The sequence below is a fragment of the Sapajus apella genome, unplaced genomic scaffold (assembly GCF_009761245.1).
Source record: "Sapajus apella isolate SASKATOON/1434 unplaced genomic scaffold, GSC_monkey_1.0 scaffold94, whole genome shotgun sequence".
Taxonomy (NCBI): Eukaryota; Metazoa; Chordata; class Mammalia; order Primates; family Cebidae; genus Sapajus; species Sapajus apella.
Window position 1 is genome coordinate 91,231 of NW_022437034.1, and position 19,310 is coordinate 110,540.

General features: G+C 39.3%; 1 protein-coding gene and 1 pseudogene across 2 annotated transcripts in view; both read left to right on the forward strand.

Annotated features, from left to right (window-relative positions):
* TET1 (tet methylcytosine dioxygenase 1) overlaps positions 1 to 19,310 on the forward strand; it is a 129,180-nt gene that overhangs the window by 90,780 nt on the left and 19,090 nt on the right. The window contains exons 6-9 of the mRNA XM_032256155.1: positions 7,873 to 8,084; positions 15,313 to 15,463; positions 15,816 to 15,918; positions 18,237 to 18,256. Of these exons, the coding sequence (XP_032112046.1) occupies positions 7,873 to 8,084; positions 15,313 to 15,463; positions 15,816 to 15,918; positions 18,237 to 18,256 (486 nt within the window). The remainder of the gene's footprint in view (positions 1 to 7,872; positions 8,085 to 15,312; positions 15,464 to 15,815; positions 15,919 to 18,236; positions 18,257 to 19,310) is intronic.
* Positions 10,929 to 12,093, forward strand: LOC116535326 (annotated as a pseudogene). The gene has a single exon (XR_004262160.1). The product of XR_004262160.1 is annotated as a lysosomal-associated transmembrane protein 4B-like (transcript).

A 19,310-nucleotide genomic window follows, 5' to 3' on the forward strand; every position in this document is an offset into this window, starting at 1 on the left:
GGCTCACACCTGTAATCCCAGCACTTTGGGAGGCTGAACAGATGGATCACTTGAGGCCCGGAGTTCAAGACCAGCCTAGCCAACATGGTGAAACCCTGTATTTGCTAAAAATACAATAATCAGCTGGGCGTGGTGGTGCAAGTCTGTAATCCCAGCTACTTGGGAGGCTGAGGCAGGAGAATCACTTGAACCCAGGAGGCAGAGGTTGCAGTGAGCCAAGATCATGCCACTGCACTCCAGCCTGGGTGATAGAGTGAGACTCCATCTCAAAAAATCAAAAAATAAAAATAAAAAAGAATTTCCCGTCTAGGTACACGGTGACTCACACGTGTAATCCCAGAGGTTTAGGATGCCAAGGCAGGAGAATCACTTGAGACTTTCTGTTACTCTTTTTATACTTCCCTTCTTCAGCTTCTGGGGTAGTGGCAGAAGTAGGGAAAATAAGTCAAACCGTGAATGGCTTCGTTGGCTCCAATGACTGAGTGCTTCACATTGGGCATATGATGAGTTCCCATCTATAGCATTGTGTCTTGGTCAGTAGAGCAGGTATGGTAATGAATACTTCCAAGTGAATTTATTTTTTTTTTTGTGGGTGGGGGGGATGAAGTCTCATTCTGTTGCCCAGGATAGAGTACAGTGGTGTGATCTCGGTGATTCACCCACTTTCGCCTCCCAAAGTGCTGGGATTACAGGCATGAGACACCGAACCCAGCAAGTGAACATTTTATTTAGCACTTCTATCTGATGTGACCCAAGTTTGGAGATGCAGCTAGTATCCAAAAGTCCTCAAACCATCTTTCTTGGATTTATACATGTATCCAATCTTCAAAACCATTCCCTTTTTTGTTGTCATTTTTCATTCTTCCTGGGTTCTACCTAATTCCCTGCCTTGGTTATATCTGGGCTATACCATGGTACTGCTCATTTCTGCCCAATACAGTACCTCTTTGTGTGTTACCATGACAGGAAGATAAAGAGACAAGGTGGTGCTACTTGTTTGGTGCCTGTGATGTCTTCCTAATGTGAGTCAGCCATTTTATTCCTCAGTGATCAAATTTAGGCAGTGGGCAAGAAGTTACTGTTAATTATTGGTAATATTAAACTGACTTATCTGTTTTTCTTTACTTAAGCTTATTGTCTGCTAATGTGCCATTAGTACTCCTTTTATGTTAGTTTGTTTACTCGTTCATAGAGTCCATTTTTCAAGGAAATTTAAATTCAAGTATAATATACCCACAGAGAAGTATATATGCCATAAGGGTACAGCCCAATGAAGTACAAAGTGAACACACCCATGTAACCAGTGGCCAGATCAAGACGTCCCCAACACTTCAGAACCCCGTTGTATGAACTCAGTCATTAATCCCTCTACAAAGGTTGAATTGTATTGTAAAATTCTCATTTTCTTGTAATATGTGGGTAGCTTTAGATAATGTTAACTGGTTACTTTTTTTTTTTAGGGGTTGGCCACCATCATTTTGTTTTGAAAAATTTACTTTGTCTCTTACATGATTATTGATAAACTCAAAAGTGACCTTTCTTTGGAAAGATAACCCCCTGCACTTGACATGAATGTTGCTCCTAGGTCTGAATCTGATCTAGAATTTCTATGCTGCTCAGATCATTTGTGGCACTGACAAAGCACCGTATTCCCTTTGGAAACCTCACAAGTAAGATTGAATTACAGGGACTTATTTTTTACTTAGAAAAAAAATCTTTTTTAAAAAATTATAATTTACAGCTTGGATACTTCAGCTTAGTTTGGTTTTTCATTTAATTTAACTTTTTTTTTTTTTTGCTTTTTTTTCTTGTTGAGACAGAGTTTTGCTCTTGTTGCACAGGCTGGATTGCAATGGCACAGTGTGTGGGCTCACTGCAACCTCCACCTCCCAGGTTCAAGCTCCTGCCTCAGCCTCCCAAGTTGGCATACAGGTGCCTGCCACCATGCCCAGCTAATTTTGTGTTTTTTAATGGAGATGGGGTTTCACTATATTGGCCAGGCTGGTCTCGAACTCCTGACCTCAGGTCATCTGCTGCCTCAGTTTCCCAAAGTTACGGGATTACAGGCGTTACTGGCCACTTTTTATTTTATTTTATTATTAAACAGAGTTTCACTCTAGTTGCCCAGGCTGGAGTGTAATGGCAGGATCCTGGCTCAATGCAATCTCTGCCTCCTGGATTGAAGCAATTCTACTGCTTCAGCCTCGCAAGTAGCGGGGATTATAGGCGCTCACCACCACGCCTTGCTAATTTTCTTTTGTATTTTTAGTAGAGACGGGGTTTCACCGTGTTGGGCAGGATGGCCTCAATCTCCTGACCTCAGGTGATCTACACACCTCTGCCTCCCAAAGTACTGGGATTACAAGCATGAGCCACCACCCTCAGCCTTTTTTACTTTTTTTTTTTTTTTGGTGCTGTGACTTAGATCTTTTTAACTTTTTGAGCCTTAAAATTTTTTTAAATCATGTAATCTTGCTCCTTCTAATATTAATTTTTAAATTTAAAAATTATATACACCTTATAGATATGTTTTAAATTTCTTCTTATTATTATTTTTTCTTTTCTTTAGGAGGGGACTGAGCCTGAAGAGGCTGCAGGGCTGCAAGGCCCTGCCTGTGCCCCTCATATATTTCAAATTTAAAAAGCCATTACAATTTTAGCCTGTCCTTGGTGGAGATAATGATATGTAGCAGTTTGGGTATACTCAAACTAAGAGTTAGGGTGTTAAATTTGTCTCTGTGTTTTGTGACAGGGGCTTGTTCTGTCACCCAGGCTAAAGCACAGTGGCACAACTCACTGCAGCCTTGACCTTCTAGGATCAAGCAATCCTCTTAACCTCAGCCTCCCAAGGAGCTGAAATCATTGGCACTCACCACCACACCAACTAGTTTTCTGGGTTTTTTGGTAGAGACGGCGTCTCATTTTATTGCCCAGGCTGGTCTTTAACTCCTGGACTCAAGCAGTCCCGCTGCCTTGACCTCCCGATGCCTTGGGGTTGATTTTTTTTGAAACGGACTTTTGCTGTTGTCACCCTGGCTGGAGTGTGGCAGTGCAATTTCAGCTCACTGCAACCTCTGTGGTTCAGGTTATTCTCATGCCTCAGCCTCCCCAGTAGCTGGAACTACAGGTGTGCACCGTCACCACCTAACTTTTGTATTTTTCATAGAGACAGGATTTTACTGTGTTGGCCAGGCTGGCCTCAAACTTCTGACCTCAGGTGATCCTCCTGCTCTGGCCTCCAAAAGTGCTGGGATTACCACCTTGCCTGGCCCTAATTTTTGTACTTTTAGTAGAGGCAGGATTTCACCATGTTGGCCAGGCTGGTCTCAAACTCCTGACCTCAAGTGATCCACCCACCTCAACCTCCCAAAGAACTGAGAGTACATGCGAGAGCCACTCGGCCAGTTCTTGTTAGTAGTTTAAAAAATAGAGACAAAATACTAAGCTAAGAGTGATAATTCAGTTTGCATTGTAACTAGCAAAGCCTGTCGCCCAGGCTAGAGCGCAGTAGTGCCATCTTTGCTCACTGCAACCTCCGCCTCCCGGGTTCAAGCAATTCTCCTGCCTCAGCCTCCTGGGTAGCTGGGACTACAGACACCCGCCACCATGCCCAGCTAATTTTTATATTTTAGTAGAGACGGGGTTTCACTATGTTGGCTGGGACGATTTCGATCTCTTGACCTTGTGATCTGCCCGCCTCGGCCTCCCAAAGTGCTGAGATTACAGACGTGAGCCACCGCACCTGGCCTCATTGACTCTTGCATAAGAACCTTAGAAACAAGCTAAATTTGAATAGACTGGGGGAGAGATTTGTGACTAGTCTTCTAAGGTTGACTTTCTCATTTAGGAACACTGTTATATTTTTCCAGCTGAACTTTCTTTTATAACCTTCTCTTTATATCTTTTACATTTTTATTCTGATGTTTTTTGCATCTTTCTGTTTTTTAACAACTTTACTGAGATATCAGACTTTAAACCAAACTTCTATCTGGTTATTTCTGATACATAGTAAAGCTATTATTGCATTTTCAGTATGTAAGGATCCACTTGTTTTATTCTCTTTAAAAATCGAGTCAATTTTTCTGTGATTCTCTTAAAAAATATTCTAGAAAGACTATTCTAGGTATAATGATTGTGTTTTATTATTTTCATACCAGTCATATATCATATTGTCTATGTTTCAAGTAGAACTGTAGAACAATTATGAAGTCTGTATACCAGCAAGAAGTTAGTGAATATATTAGAAAAATAATTAAATGTCAGAATAGTATTCACTGACATTAGGAGTAGATGCTATATTTTTGTACAACCAGAATAAAAATGTATGCCTTCAGCATTCTTCTGGTTTTTTGAAGTAGGGCAATTAAAAAGTTGTTTAAATACTTGATTTTTCTGTTTTCTATAAGCATATCACATGAATAGAAGCCAAATTTGTCTACTATAACAAAAACCTATGGGGCTTTGAACCTCTTCTGTCCGTGACCTGAGAATTCAAGAATACTCTCACCAACAGTTGCCTCTTGGAAATTTAACAGTAACTTTATCACAACACTCTCTTCTCTCCACCAACATGGGTAGCTCACTGCAACCTCCACCTCCCAGGTTCAAGTGAGTCTCCTTCCTGAACCTCCCTAGTAGCTGGGATTACAGGCGTGCCCCACCACTCATGGCTAATTTTTGTATTTTTGTTAGAAACAGGGTTTTGCCATCTTGGCAAGACTGGTCTTGAACTCCCGACCTTAGATGATTCACCTGCCTTGGCTTGCCAAAGTGCTAGGATTACAGGTGTGAGTCACCGCGCCCAGACTTGGTAGCTCCTTTTTATTGTGTTTTACTTTGCTGAATGACTGATATTGTTGGGCCTATATTCATATGCTCATTGTCTATTTCCATATTCTCTATTGTGAAGTGCCTGTTCAATTTTTTTTGGCCAATTTTCTATGGAGGAAATTCTCTATATGTGTTGTGTCATATATATTATGACAAATATATGTAATGTAAATATTTTCCTCCTGCCCTTTTGCTTGTCTTTATTTATTTTTATATTTATTTTTTTGAGACAGAGTTTCTCTCTGTCACTCAGTCTGGAGTGCAGTGGCACAGTCTGGGGGCTCACTCAACCTCTGCTTCCCAGGTTCAAGGGACCCTCCCGCCTCACCCTCTCAAGTAGGTTGGACTGCAGGCAGGTGTCCACACCTGGCTCATTTTTTTGTATATTTTGAAGAGATGAGGTCTAACCATATTGCCCAGGTTGGTCTCAAACTCCTGACCTCAAATAGTCCAACCACCTCCCAAAATGCTGGGATTACACAAATGAGCTACTGCACCCAGCCTGCTTTTTTTTTTTTTTTTTTTTTTTGTAGTGATAGGATCTCACTGTGTTGCCCAGGCTGCCGTGCCTGATGATAGCCTTGAATTCTCCATCTCAAGTGATACTCCTGCTTCAGCCTTCCAAGTAACTGGGACTACAGGCATATGCCACTATGCCGGGTTTATTTTCTTTTTTTTGTGGAGACTGGGTCTCAGTATGTTGCCCAGGCTGGTCTCAAACTCCTGGCCTCAAGCAGTCCTCTCACCTCTACCTTCCAAAATCCTGGCATTACAGGTGTGACCTGAGGCACACAGCCTTTTTTTTCTTTTCAGTTAGCTGATTTGGTAAGCCATTTTAAAATGCTTTGCCCACTCCAAGGTCAGGAAGATGTTTTCTTCTAAAATTCTTCATTGCTTTATTTTTTGTGTTTAGATATGTAATATAATTCAAGTTGATCAGTGTGAGGTAGGGGTCAAGATTCTTTTTTTTCCATAAACTTTGGTATAGTTGGTCAATTTACACGCACACACACACACACACATACACACACACACACAAGAACCTCTGATAGGGTTTTGATTGGGATTGCATTGAATCTAGAGATCAATTTTAGGAAAGTTGACATAATAATGTCTATTCCTCTGCATTTAGTTAGGCCTTTATTTTAATAATATTTTTAGTTTCCAGAGGTCTTAACAGATTTAATTTTTTTTTCTTTTTTTTTTTTTGAGACAGAGTCTCGCTCTGTTGCCCAGGCTGGAGTGCAATGGTGTGATCACAGTTCACTGCAACCTCCACCACCCAGATTCAGGCAATTCTCCTGCCTCAGCCTCCTGAGTAACTGGGATTACAGGCACACACCACCATACCCGGGTAATTTTTGTATTTTTAGTAGAGACGGGGTTTTGCCATGTTGGCCAGGCTGGTCTTGGACTCCTGACCTCATGTGATCCACCGACCTCACAAAGTACTGGGATTACAGGCATAAGCCACTACACCTGGCCAATACATTTAATATTTAAGCAGTTTATTGAACTCAGATTTGAATTTAAATACTCCTAACCATTGTGCTTAATTTTCTATGATACACTGACGGAAATTTGGAATATCCAGAAAAAGCACAAATATCATCAGTAAAAAGTATTTTAGTATTTCCAATACAAAAACTTGATTAATATAAATTTGTTATTAATTTTGACAACTTGAATATTAACTGATATAATTTTGATATTATATATAAGTTTTCATTTGTGGTTATTTGCAAGCAGTGTGTTATTATTTGGCTGTAAGAGGACATGTAAATAATAGAAAAAATTTTAATATAAATAATTGTGTTTAGGGGGAAGGTCCTAAAGCCAACTCTACTCAAGGGATGCCTTGGTAGCAATGATTGTTAACCATCTGGAGTGACAGAAGAAAGTGATATGGGTAACTAACTTCTTAAGAAGTTTCATCTCAAGTTTTGTGATGTTACAGGAACAAAAAATTATGCTATTGGTTGCTCCTTTCTGGTCACATGGATGGGCATTTTCATCATGTCCTGGTAGTGTAGTGATTAATGTAGTCAATCTCTGCACTTTTTAAATTTGTGCTACAAGGGAGACAGTTTTAAATGGTTGGATGGTTTTCAGTGGTGACATTTGTATAAAAAATTTTTTTTTTTGTGGTAAACACTTGGATCACTCAGCAAATTTTGAATATTGCTGAAGCCTTTTTAGCATCCCAAGAATTCGATGCAGTATAAGATAATAAATAAATATTTAAAATTAATTTTTCTATTTTACATTCACCAAGTCAACTAGATCACATTAGTCTTATGAATAAAATGTGTATAATGCATGTAGAACTCACAGAAATCACAGAGGCATTGCTTTATGTATATTAGCTCTTGATAAGTAAAATGAATCACCCAAAGGAAACTCCGTAACGTTCCTCAGATGGCCAAAATTCAGTTGTCAAGTTTATTTTTAATGTTGAGAGTTCTTCGTTATTTCCATCTACCTACATCAGATGCTTGTTTCCATCATCTACATTTGTTCTGTTGTGACATTTGTGGGATTTGAGAGCAGTTAGGTTTTCCACCAGGCCCTCTCTTGTCTGTTGTGCAAACTATAACAGCAGTGAAATAAAACACAGACTGCCTTGTACTGCTTCTACAAATGATAACCACGTGTCACAGATTTTTGTTCTTCCTGTTGTTTGTTAGCCATATAGGATCAGGTACTCTTGTGATGAGTCTCATGGAGGGAACTACTGAGGCACTGGAAGGTCCTGTAGGCTTTTATCCCTTGAGAAGTAGTAACTTTAAAAAATCTAAAATATGGCCGGGCATGGAGGCACATGTCTGTAATCCCAGATCTTTGGGAGGCCAAGGGGGGATGATTGCTTGAAGCTAGGAGTTTGAGACCAGCCTGGGTAACATAGTTAGACCCATGGGTTCATCAAATTTTACTAAGAAAATAAACTAAACTATAATCATGCAGAATGTTAAAAGGAATATCCATTGCATTCAAATTTGGCATGCTTGTTTTCCATAGATGAATGCATTCTTTTTTTTTCAGGTTTTGAGAAGAAGCAGTGATGAAGAAAAAGTTCTTTGTTTGGTCCGACAGCGTACAGGCCACCACTGTCCAACTGCTGTGATGGTGGTGCTCATCATGGTATGGGATGGAATCCCTCTTCCAATGGCCGACCGACTATACACAGAGCTCACTGAGAATCTAAAGTCGTACAATGGGCATCCTACCGACCGAAGATGCACCCTTAATGAAAAGTAATTACATTTGTTTTATGCTGCTTTGCCATTGAGATCTCTATTACATAATGATATAATGGTTAATTAGCTACCAACTATGTATATTATATGGGATTAACAGGATTTGGGCATTGTGGAGTTAAAAAGAATGAACATTTCTTTTTCTTTTTTTATTTTTTTGTTTTTATTTTTAGTAGAGACGGGGTTTCACCATGTTAACGAGGATGGTCTCGATCTCTTGACCTCGTGATCCACCCGCCTCGGCCTCCCAAAGTGCTGGGATTATAGGCGTGAGCCACTGCGCCGGGCCGAACATTTCTTTAAAGAGTGTTTCATAGTGAGTTAAGGTCGGTTTACATCATTCTCTTTTTAGAATATTATTTCATTCTAAAAGGAAAAATATTGCTGACCCAACTGACTTAGCTCACTTCTAGAGTCTGAAGGAAAGGGATTTTTATTTAAAGGAACAGTCTTCCACAGGAGGGTCATATCATTTTGCATTTCCTCTATTCAGTGTAAGAGAATATCTGTTTTTCTATAGTCTTACCAATGATTATGTTGGCAAATGTGAGATTTTGCCAGTTAAGAGAAATGACATCAGTTTGTAATTTTTGTGTTTTTTTGAGATGGAGTTTCCCTCTTGTTGCCCAGGCTGGAGTGCAACAGCATGATCTCAGCTCACCGCAACCTCCACCTCTTGGGTTCAAGTGATTCTCCTGCCTCAGCCTCCCGAGTAGCTGGAATTACAGCCACGAGCCACCATGCCTGGCTAATTTTGTATTTTCAGTAGAGTCACGGTTTCTCCATGTTGGTCAGGTTGATCTCAAACTCTCTACCTCAGGCGATCCGCCTGCCTCCGCCTCCCAAAGTGCAGGGATTATACGTGTGCGCCACTGCGCCCAGCCTCAGTGTAATTTTCACTTGAATTTCTCTTACAAATGAGAATATTTTTTTCATATGATTAAGAACGATTTGGCTTTGTTTTTGTTGTTGTTAACAACAACCTGTTTTTGTGGAAGATTTCTAAATTTCTCTATTTTCTCTCTGATAGAACTATTACCTCTTAGTCCATGATATAATTTCTAAATTCTTTTCCCAGTTTGTTGTCTTTTTCCTTTCACTACATTATCTCCTGCAAAAGGTTTTCTTTTTAATGCAATCAAACATATCCATCTTTTTCCTTGTTTGGGTCTAGATCTGGAGTGGTATTTAAGCCTGTTTTTCTGTGACTGTAAGCAAAGCAATGTATGATTAAACCAATATTTTTAATCAGCGTTGTATCAATATTGAGTGATATTCAGGAAACTGCTGTAGGCGGTTTCACTTATAATCAGTTTCCAAGAGCCTATTGACATCAAGTGAGGAATGACTATACTTGTGTAACATGTAAATTTTTGAAATTTAAATCTGTCACACATTTAAAGTCTGCTAATTATTTTATTATGTCAACATACAATGATAATATCTCTTGCATAAAGTCAATACTCTAAAGGTTATACATATATTGTCTAATTTGTTCTTCCTAATAATTAACTAAAATAAGCGGTATTCTATTTCAGTTAATGTAGATCTAACACACCAATGAAAAGGAACCTCACAAGGCGGGGCATGGTGGCTCACACCTGTAATCCTAGCACTTTGGGAGGCTGAGACAGGAGAACTGCTTTAACCCAGAAGGTGGAGGTTGCAGTGAGCCGAATTTGCGCCACTGCACTCTAGTCTGGCCATCAGAGTGAGACTTCATCTCAAAAAAAAAAAAGAAAATGAGGATATTATTCTCTTACATATCCCCATATAATAATCAAAATCAAAAAATTTGAATTTGATAAAATACTGTGATCTCATCTTAGCTCATATTTAAATATCATCCATTTCCCAATAATGTACTTTCTGGTATTTTCCCCATGTCAATGATTCAGTCAATTTAGTTATTTTGTCCTTTTGCTCCCTTAAGCCTTTTTTTGCCCTCAGACTTTGTCTTTCATGACATTGAAATTTTTGAAGTGAAAAGATTAATTCTGTAGACTGTTGGTCAATTTTGGTTTGTCTGTTTCTTCCTGACTCAAGTCAGGCTATGAAATACAACCTATCAAAAAAAAAAAAAAAAAACCTATCGCCAAACATGGTTAAAACAAAAGGAAAAAAAATGAAATTAAAAAAATAAAATATAATCTGGACTATTACACGCAGTGCAATTTGTCCCACTACTGGTCGTGTTGACCATTTAAAATATTCTGAGGATGCTCTTTTAGATCTCATGACTTACCACATTTCCTCTGTGTTTCATTTTTTAAAATAAGAGTATGTAGTAAGTTAAACAACAATTTTCTCTCCTCTATGTCTTTTTCAATGATATGAATACATTTCTGATCTTTCTATTTGTTTGGCAACTTTACTTTTATTCTATTCAAATTTATTTTAACCATTTTCATTCTATTTGCATCTCATTTTTCTCCTTAACAAGTTACTATGATATTTTGTTCTTTCAAAAAACATCACCCAACTTGGTAAGATCTTAGGGGAAGTTGACATACCTGAGCTGCTCTTCTCTTTTTTTCCTTCATATTGTCTTTTTTTTTTTTTTTTTTTTTAACTTACAGATTTCAGTTATTTTTTGAAAAAATAGAGATGGGTCTTGCTATGTTGCCCAAGCTGGTCTTGAGCTCTGGGCTTCAAGTGTTCCTCCCACCTTCAGCTTGCCCAAGTGCTGGGATTACAGGAGTGAGTCACCGCTCCTGGCCCTCCTTTATAATGTCTTTAGTGAATTTCATTGTAGTCTTTCTTATAAGCAATGTTAAGTTACATATCAGGCATTTTCCAGGCTTTCACAGTGAAACCATAAAAAATAGATTTTATGTTCATTCTCTTGTCACCACCATGGAAGAAATGCTTTTCACCTTCTGCCATGAGTCTGAGGCCTCCCAAGCCAAGTGGAACTACATGTGCATTTCCATTGCAATTTCTCTTCTCATGATTCTGATTTGTGCTATGGCTACTTAAGGAGTATACAAACAACACGCAGCCTGGATTATCCCATTCTTCTGTTACCAGATCTTTGATTTTGCCCCGAACACCTTGGTTGCGATCACTGTGCTTGTTTATCCAAACTCCATTCAGGAATACATACAACAACTGCCTCCTAATTTTCCCTACAGAGATGATGTCATATCAGTGAATACTACCTGTTTGGTCCTTATCATTCTTCTGTTTATTAGCATTGTTTTGACTTTTAAGGGTTACTTGATTAGCTGTGTTTGGAACTACTACCTATACATCAATGGCAGGAACTCCTCTGATGTCCTGGTTTACTTTACCAGCAATGACAATACAGTGCTGCTACCCCTGTATGGTGATGCCACTGTGAATGGTGCTGCCAAGGAGCCGCCGCCACCTTACGTGTCTGCCTAAGCGGAGCTGAGGGCAGCAGCTTTACTTTTTTGACATCTGAGCAATAGTTCTGTTATTTCACTTTGCGATGAGCTCTCTGAGCTTGTTTGTTGCTGAAATGCTACTTTTAAGAATTTAGATGTTAGGTTGAAACCTGTACTTTTCAGCATATGCTTTACTCTAGACCACTGTGATAGATGAGCTGTAGAATTCTTTCTGTAGGATTCGGGGTGTAATGGACTTCACTAACCTTCCCTAGGCACAGAAACTTCCCCCAAATCTGATGGACCCAGAATCTGAGAAGTTCGCTTTTGTACCTGCTGGGCTTCAAAGTTAGGCAGTTAGTCATACTTTTTCTCTCTACTTCCTCTATTTTGAAAGTTTAAAATAAAACCAAAAGTAGACAACTTTTTCTTAAGCCATTCCAGTGTAGAGAGCAAACCTTATGAAAACAGGAATGTCAATTGTGTAATTATTGTTCTAATTAGGTAAATAGAAGTCCTTATATATGTATTACAAGAATTTGCCCCATAGTATCCCTTATGACTTAAGTTCAATGACAGTTTGCACTTGGTGGTAAGGGATTTTTCTCCATGGCCTAAATTAAGACCATTAGAAAGCGCTAGGCCGTGGGAGCAGTTAACCATCTGATGACTGTCTCATGCATCCAGGTCCAGGGACGTGGGTGACTTGCCTCTTCTGTGTTAGAGGGTGGGGTGGGTGTGTTTGGCACTGTGTGGGATCTGCTCCTCCTCTCCTGGATTCACATCCCTACCCAGGGCCCGCTTTCACTAAGTATTCTGCCTTAGCCTGGTTCAAGGAGGTCATCCAGCTGACTTTATCAAGCAGAATTGGAATATATTTGATATACATTTGCCTGACAACATGGAAAACCGTTTTCCTCCTCCTTTCCCTCCAAGGTGCATTCTACCGCTTTGAACTTCCAAGTATACCTAGTGACCTTTTAAAATGTAAATGTTTTCAGAAAAATGAAGGTTGCTTTCCTTGTATGTGCTTATTACCTTGACTACCTGAACTGCAAGGGATTTTTGTATATTCATACGTTCCAAAGTCAGCAACTCTCCTGTTGGTTCATTATTGAATGTGCTATAAATGAAGTCTTTTGCAATTAAAAAGAGATTTTCCCACACACTAGAAAATAGGTTTTGTTTCTAAATTTTTATATTATTTTCACTTTTTAAAACTAATATTTGGTTTATTGTTTGTATATTTTAATCATTACATAAGTACAATATATACTATTAAGTTGTAAGCATTATGCAATTTTATTTTATTTTTTACTTAATTTTTTAAATGTTATTTTTGTTCTTCTTTTCTGACGGAATTGAAAAGCATGGAATTCTTTTTTTTTTGTTTTTTTTTTTTTTTTTGAGACAGAGTCTCGCTCTGTCACCCAGGCTGGAGTGCAGTGGTGTGATCTCGGCTCACTGCAACTTCCACCTCCCAGGTTCAAGTGATTCTCCTGCCTCAGCCTCCTGAGTAGGTGGGACTACAGACAAGCGCATGCCACCACGCCCAGCCAATTTTTTGTATTTTTAATAGAGACGGGGTTTCACCATGTTGGCCAGGATGGTCTAGATCTCCTGACCTCGTGATCCACTCGTCTCGGCCTTCCAAAGTGCTGGGATTACAGGCGTGAGCCACTGCACCTGGCCACAATTCTTTTTTTAACTTTTATTTTAGGTTCAGGAGTACATTTGCAGGTTTTTCATATGGTAAACTCATGTCATAGGGGTTTGTTGAACAGCTTATTTAATCACCCAACTACTGATCTAGTATCCAGTGGTTATTTTTTCTGATCCTCTCTTTCTTCTAACCTCCATCCTCAGGTAGGCCCCAATGTCTGTTGTTCCCCTCTTTTGGTCCATGAATTCTCATCACTTAAATCCCACTTAAAGTGAAAACATGCAGTATTTCATTTTATTTCCCGTGTTAGTTTGCTAAGGATAATGGCCTTTAGCTTCATTCATGTTCCCACAAAAGACACGATTGTGTTCTTTTTTATGGCTCTATACTATTCTGTGGTGTATATGTACCACATTTTCTTTAATCTGTCATTGATGGGCATTTAGGTTGATTACATGTCTTTGCTTTTGTGAGTAGCACTGCAGCGAACATTCACAAGCATGTGTCTCTATGGCAGAATGATTTCTATTCCTTGGGATATATACCCAGTAATGGGATTGGAAAAGCATACAATTTTAGAACTACAAGAAGAATATATGCTTCTTTCATTATCATTATTACGATATAGTTTAGTTTAAGCCTTCAGAAATGCCCTAAAAGTGATACACTTAAGATTTAAATAAATGAAACTAGTTTTCTGCACCATTTTTTCTATTATGCACTTTTTAAAGTTTTTAAAATTGAGAAACTTTTTTTTTTTTTTTCCTAAGACAGAGTCTTGCTGTGTCACCCAGGCTGAAGTGCAGTGGCACCTTCTTGGTTCACTGCAGCCTCTGACTCCTGGGTTCAAGCAATTCTACTGCCTCAGCCTCCCGAGTAGCTGAGATTACAGGCGTCTGCCACCACGCCTGGCTGTTTTTCGTATTTTTAGTGGAGACGGATTTTCCCATGTTGGCCAGGCTTGTCTCCAACTCCTGACCTTGTGATTCACCCACCTTGGCCTCCCAAAGTGCTGGGATCACAGGCGTGAGCCGCCATGCCCAACCAAGAAACTGTTTTTATTTACAATATATATTATTTTTCAATCCTCAGGAAATTATATCAGTCTCATTTTAGATATAAAGGAGCTGAATTCCAAAGAGGTAATAAGATGTTCTAATTTTCATTTGTGATAGGGAACAAATCTGGGATTTATCTTTTTTTTTTTTGAGACAGAGTTTCACCCTGTCTCCCAGGCTATAGTGCTGTGGCGTGATCTTGGCTCACTTGAAGCCCCCAGGGTTCAAGCGATTCTCCTGCCTCAGCCTACCATGTAGCTGGGATTACAGGTGTCCACCACTGTGCCTGACTGTTTTTGTATTTTTAGTAGAGATGGGATTACATCATGTTGGACAAGCTGGTCGAACTCTTGACCTCAGGTGATCCACCTACCTTGGCCTCCCAAAGTGCTGAGATTACAGGCGTGAGCCACTGTGCCTGTCCCAAATTCAGGATTTAAAAACCATGTTCTGGCCAGGTGCAGTGCCTCACACCCGGCACTGTGTGATAACTTGAGGTCAGAAGTTTGAGATCAAGCTGGTCAATCTGGTGAAATCTATTTCTACCAAAAAAAAAAAAAAAATTAGCCAGGCATGGTGGCGCATGCCTGTAATCCCAGCTACTTGGGAGGCTAAAGCAGCAGAATCACTTGAACTTGGCAAACACAGGTTGCATTGAACCAAGATTGCACCACTGCACGCCAGCCTGGGTGATAGGGTAAGGCCGCATCTCAAAAAAAAACCAAAAAACCTGGTTCTTTATTTCCTCATCTCAGACATCTCCAAATCAAACAAGACTGGATATTTTATATCTCTATGATTTATTCCCATTTATTTGGATTTGCAGTCATGACCAAATATTTTCCCTAGAAATTTGGTTATAATGAATTATAGTTCACCCTGGTCCCGTAGTCAGATACCATTTTTTTTGTTTTACTTCTTTTTAATTAATTTATTTATTTTAATTGTTTTATTTTTGTGAGACATCTTGAAAAAATAAAAGTTAGCTTTTTATTGTTAACATTAAACTACTTTAAATAAGTAATTAAAATAGATAAGTGTTATAACTGGTTCTTTACCCATCTATACTTCTAAAGCTTTGTGAAACTGAAATGTTCTGTCTGAGGTATTCTACTGCTTTATCAATTCACTCTCTTGTGATTATGATCTTGCAGTCGTACCTGTACCTGTCAAGGAATTGATCCAGAGACTTGTGGAGCTTCATTCTCTTTTGGCTGTTCATGGAGTATGTACTTTAATGGCTGTAAGTTTGGTAGAAGCCCAAGCCCCAGAAGATTCAGAATTGATCCAAGCTCTCCCTTACATGTAAGTGTCCTTTTTTATTCAAAACTTATTTTTGAGTTACACGTTGAATATGTAAGAGCATTCCTTTAACCTTTTTGAAACAATATAAAAACTAAATATTGAAAAGTAGTAATCAAATAGTAAAATTATATTTCTATTATATAAGTAAATAAATTAATTAAGACTCTTAATAAATTAGGTAAAGACTTTAGCTATCACCCCAAATTCCAATTGTTCCTGGCTTCCTCCTCTTGCTCTGCTACCCCACCCCAGAAAAGTCATCATTAAAAGAACCTAGAATTTTATACCCAGCCAAAATAGGAAAAAGCCATTTACCAGCATTTCAAAGACTCAGAAAGTTTACTACCCACAGACCTACTATGAAAGAATTACTAAAGGACGTAATCCAGAAAGAAGACATGTGAAACCGGAACGAATCTGTCCGGGACACGAGGCCATGGTGAGCAAAGAAATTAGTCAAACATAGTGTTAAGTTAAATAAGTTCAATACTTATATATTTTAAATTAAAATAAGAACCTATAACTCCACACCTTTATCAGCTCTTGGGTGGGTAGGCAATGGGAGGGTGTGGGGCACCAGTAGGAACTAATTATTCTAATGTGTTATGCTTTGTTTGTGTAGTGAGGATTTATATTGATCAACTACAAGATCGGTGTCTTTTAATCTTAAAGCAGTGACCAAGAGTAAAAAACATTTCATATTAAAAGCCACTGTACACATACATAGACAAAAGACATTAATTAAAACAAACCTATCTGAAAACAATACTTACCTCTCTTACATGTAACAGCACTAACATAAAAATATTTAAAAAGTTAATATAGTTATTGTAAGGATTTCTACGATTCATTTTTTATCATATTTCTTTTTTTTCTTTCTTACTTTTTTTTCTTTCTTTTTTTTGAGATGAAGTTTTGCTCTTGTTGCCTGGGCTGGAGTGCTCTGGTGTGACCTCGGCTCACTGCAACCTCTAACTCCCAGGTTCAAGCAGTTCTCCTGCCTCAGCCTCCCAAGTAGCTGAAATTACCGGCATGTGCCACCATGCCCAGCTAATTTTGTAGTTTTAGTAGAGACGAGGTTTCACTATGTTGTCCAGGCTGGTCTCAAACTCCTGATCTCAGTTGATACACCTGCCTCGGCCTCCCAAATTGCTGGGATTACAGACATCAGCCACCTCGACTGGCCTTTATTTATTTATTTTTTTAGTGCTAATTTTGACATACTAAGCTGATTTCATTTCCCACTGAGTCATGACCCACTGATTGGAAAACACTGCTTGAGATGTTGTCAGAAAAACATATATTCAAGAAAGTATATATTAAATTTTTTTAATGAATAGAAATAGAATTTATACCCAGCCAAGATAGGAAAAAGCCTTTTTTTTTTTTGAGACGGAGTTCCGCTCTTGTTACCCAGGCTGGAGTGCAACGGCGCGATCTCGGCTCACCGCAACCTCCGCCTCCTGGGTTCAGGCAATTCTCCTGCCTCAGCCTCCCGAGTAGCTGGGACTACAGGCACGCGCCACCATGCCCAGCTAATTTTTGTATTTTTAGTAGAGATGGGGTTTCACCATGTTGACCAGGATGGTCTCGAGCTCTTGACCTCGTGATCCACCCGCCTCGGCCTCCCAAAGTACTGGGATTACAGGCGTGAGCCACCGCACCCGGCCCCGGAAAAAGCCATTTTTAAGGGAAATAATTCTTCTGTAGGTTGGCAAAGGGAGTTTTAAAAATCATTAGCATGCAGGATAAGTAGAAAACACAAAATAGCCAGGCACAGAACCTCACACCTGTAATCCCAGCTACACAGGAAACTGAGGCAGGATTGCTTGAGCCTAGGAATTTGAGATTACAATGTGGTGGCACGCACCTGTAGTCCCAGCTACTCGGGAAGCTGAGGTGGGAGGTTGGCTTGAGCCAACCAGCTCAATTTTACTTGTAAATATTATGTGATCAAAGTGTCTGTCACTTTTTGGCTCTCTGAGCAGCACCTTGGTGGTTGGCAAGAACAAACACCTTATGAAAGGTGGCACAGAAGAAAGTGCTTGATCCATTTTCTAAGAAAGATTCGTATAATGTGAAAGCACCTGCTATGTTCAATATAAGAAATACTGGAAAGACACTAGTCACCAGGACCCAAGGAACTAAAATTGCATCTGATGGCCTCAAGGGTCTTGTGTTTACTGTGAGTCTTGCTGATCTGCCAAATAATGAAGTTGCATTTAGAAAATTCAAGCTGCTTACTGAAGAAGTTCAGGGCAATAATTTCCTGATTCACTTCCATGGAATGGATCTTACCTGTGGCAAAATGTGTTCCATGGTCAAAATATGTCAGACAATGATTGATGCTCATGTCAAGACTACCAGTGCTTACTAGCTTCATCTGTTCTGTGTTGGTTTTACTAAATAAAACAACAACAACAACCACAATTGGGTATGGAAGAACCCCTATGCTTAGCACCAACAGTTAGGCCAAATCCAGAAGATGATGATGGAAATTATGACCTGAGAGGTGCAAACAAATGACTTGAAAGAAGTGATCAGGCTGGGTGTGGTGGCTTATGCCTTTAATCCCGGCACTTTGGGAGGCTGAGATGGGCGGATCACAAGGTCAAGAGATCGAGACCATCCTGGCCAACATGGTGAAACCCCGTCTCTAAAAAAAAGATAAAAGAAAAAGAAAGAAGTGATCAATAAATTCATTCCAGACAGGACTGAAAAAGATACAGAAAAAAATCTTGCCAGCCTATCCTCTCCCTGGTGTTTTCATTAGAAAAGTTAGAAGAAGCCAAGGTTTGAATTGGGAAAACTCATCAGCTTCTTGGTGAAGGTAGTTCTGGAAAAGCCATTGTGGACGAAATAGGTGATAAAGTAGAATGAGCTGATGGATATGAACCATCAGTTCAAGAATATATTGGTTTATAAATATAAGGGATCTTCAAAACGTTCATGGAAAATGCATATTATGAATAAACTATGCATGAATTTCATACTATTTTTGCACCCAAAAAAAACCTCATACTAACTTGTAACATCTGAATGGAGACCAGTTTGAGGCACTAAGAAGGATAAGACATCAGTTTGTAAAGTGCCTCTATCAGAGCAACATGAATTCTGCTAAAATTGAAGCAAGAACCAGCATCAAATTTGTGGTGAAGGTCTGGTGGAAGAATGATGAAGTCGTTGATGCCTTATAAAAAGCTTATGGGCAATGCCCCAAAGAAATCTGCAGTTTACAAATGGATAACTCATTTTAGGAAGGGATAGGACAATTTTGAAGATGAAGACCAGAGTGGCAAACTGTCCACTGAGTCTCGCTCTCTCATCCAGGCTTGAATGCAGTGGTGCATTCTTGGCTCACTCACTACACCTGACCTCAGGTGATCTGCCTGCCTCGGCCTCTCAAAGTGCTAGGATTACAGGTGTGAGCCACCCTGACCAGCCAGAGTTTTAGAAGTTAAGATAAAATTGGCCCTTTCTGGCTGTTTAAGGAAAGATGTTTGGCCAAAGATCAATGACAATCCCTCCTCCTTGCCAGGTGCCAAATTAATTCCTAGGTTATTTTATAAAGGTGTTTTGTTTTGTTTTGTTTTTTGAGATGGAGTTTTGCTCTTGTTGCCCAGGCTGGAGTGCAACGGCACAATCTCAGCTCATCACAACCTCCACCTCCCAGGTTGAAGTAATTCTCCTGCCTCAGCCTCCCAAGTAGCTGGGATTACAGGCATGTGCCACTGCACCCAGCTAATTTTGTATTTTTAGTAGAGATGGGGTTTCTCCATGTTGGTTAGCCTGCTGTCAAACTCTCTCTTTTTTTTTTTTTTTTTTGAGACGGAGTTTCACTCATGTT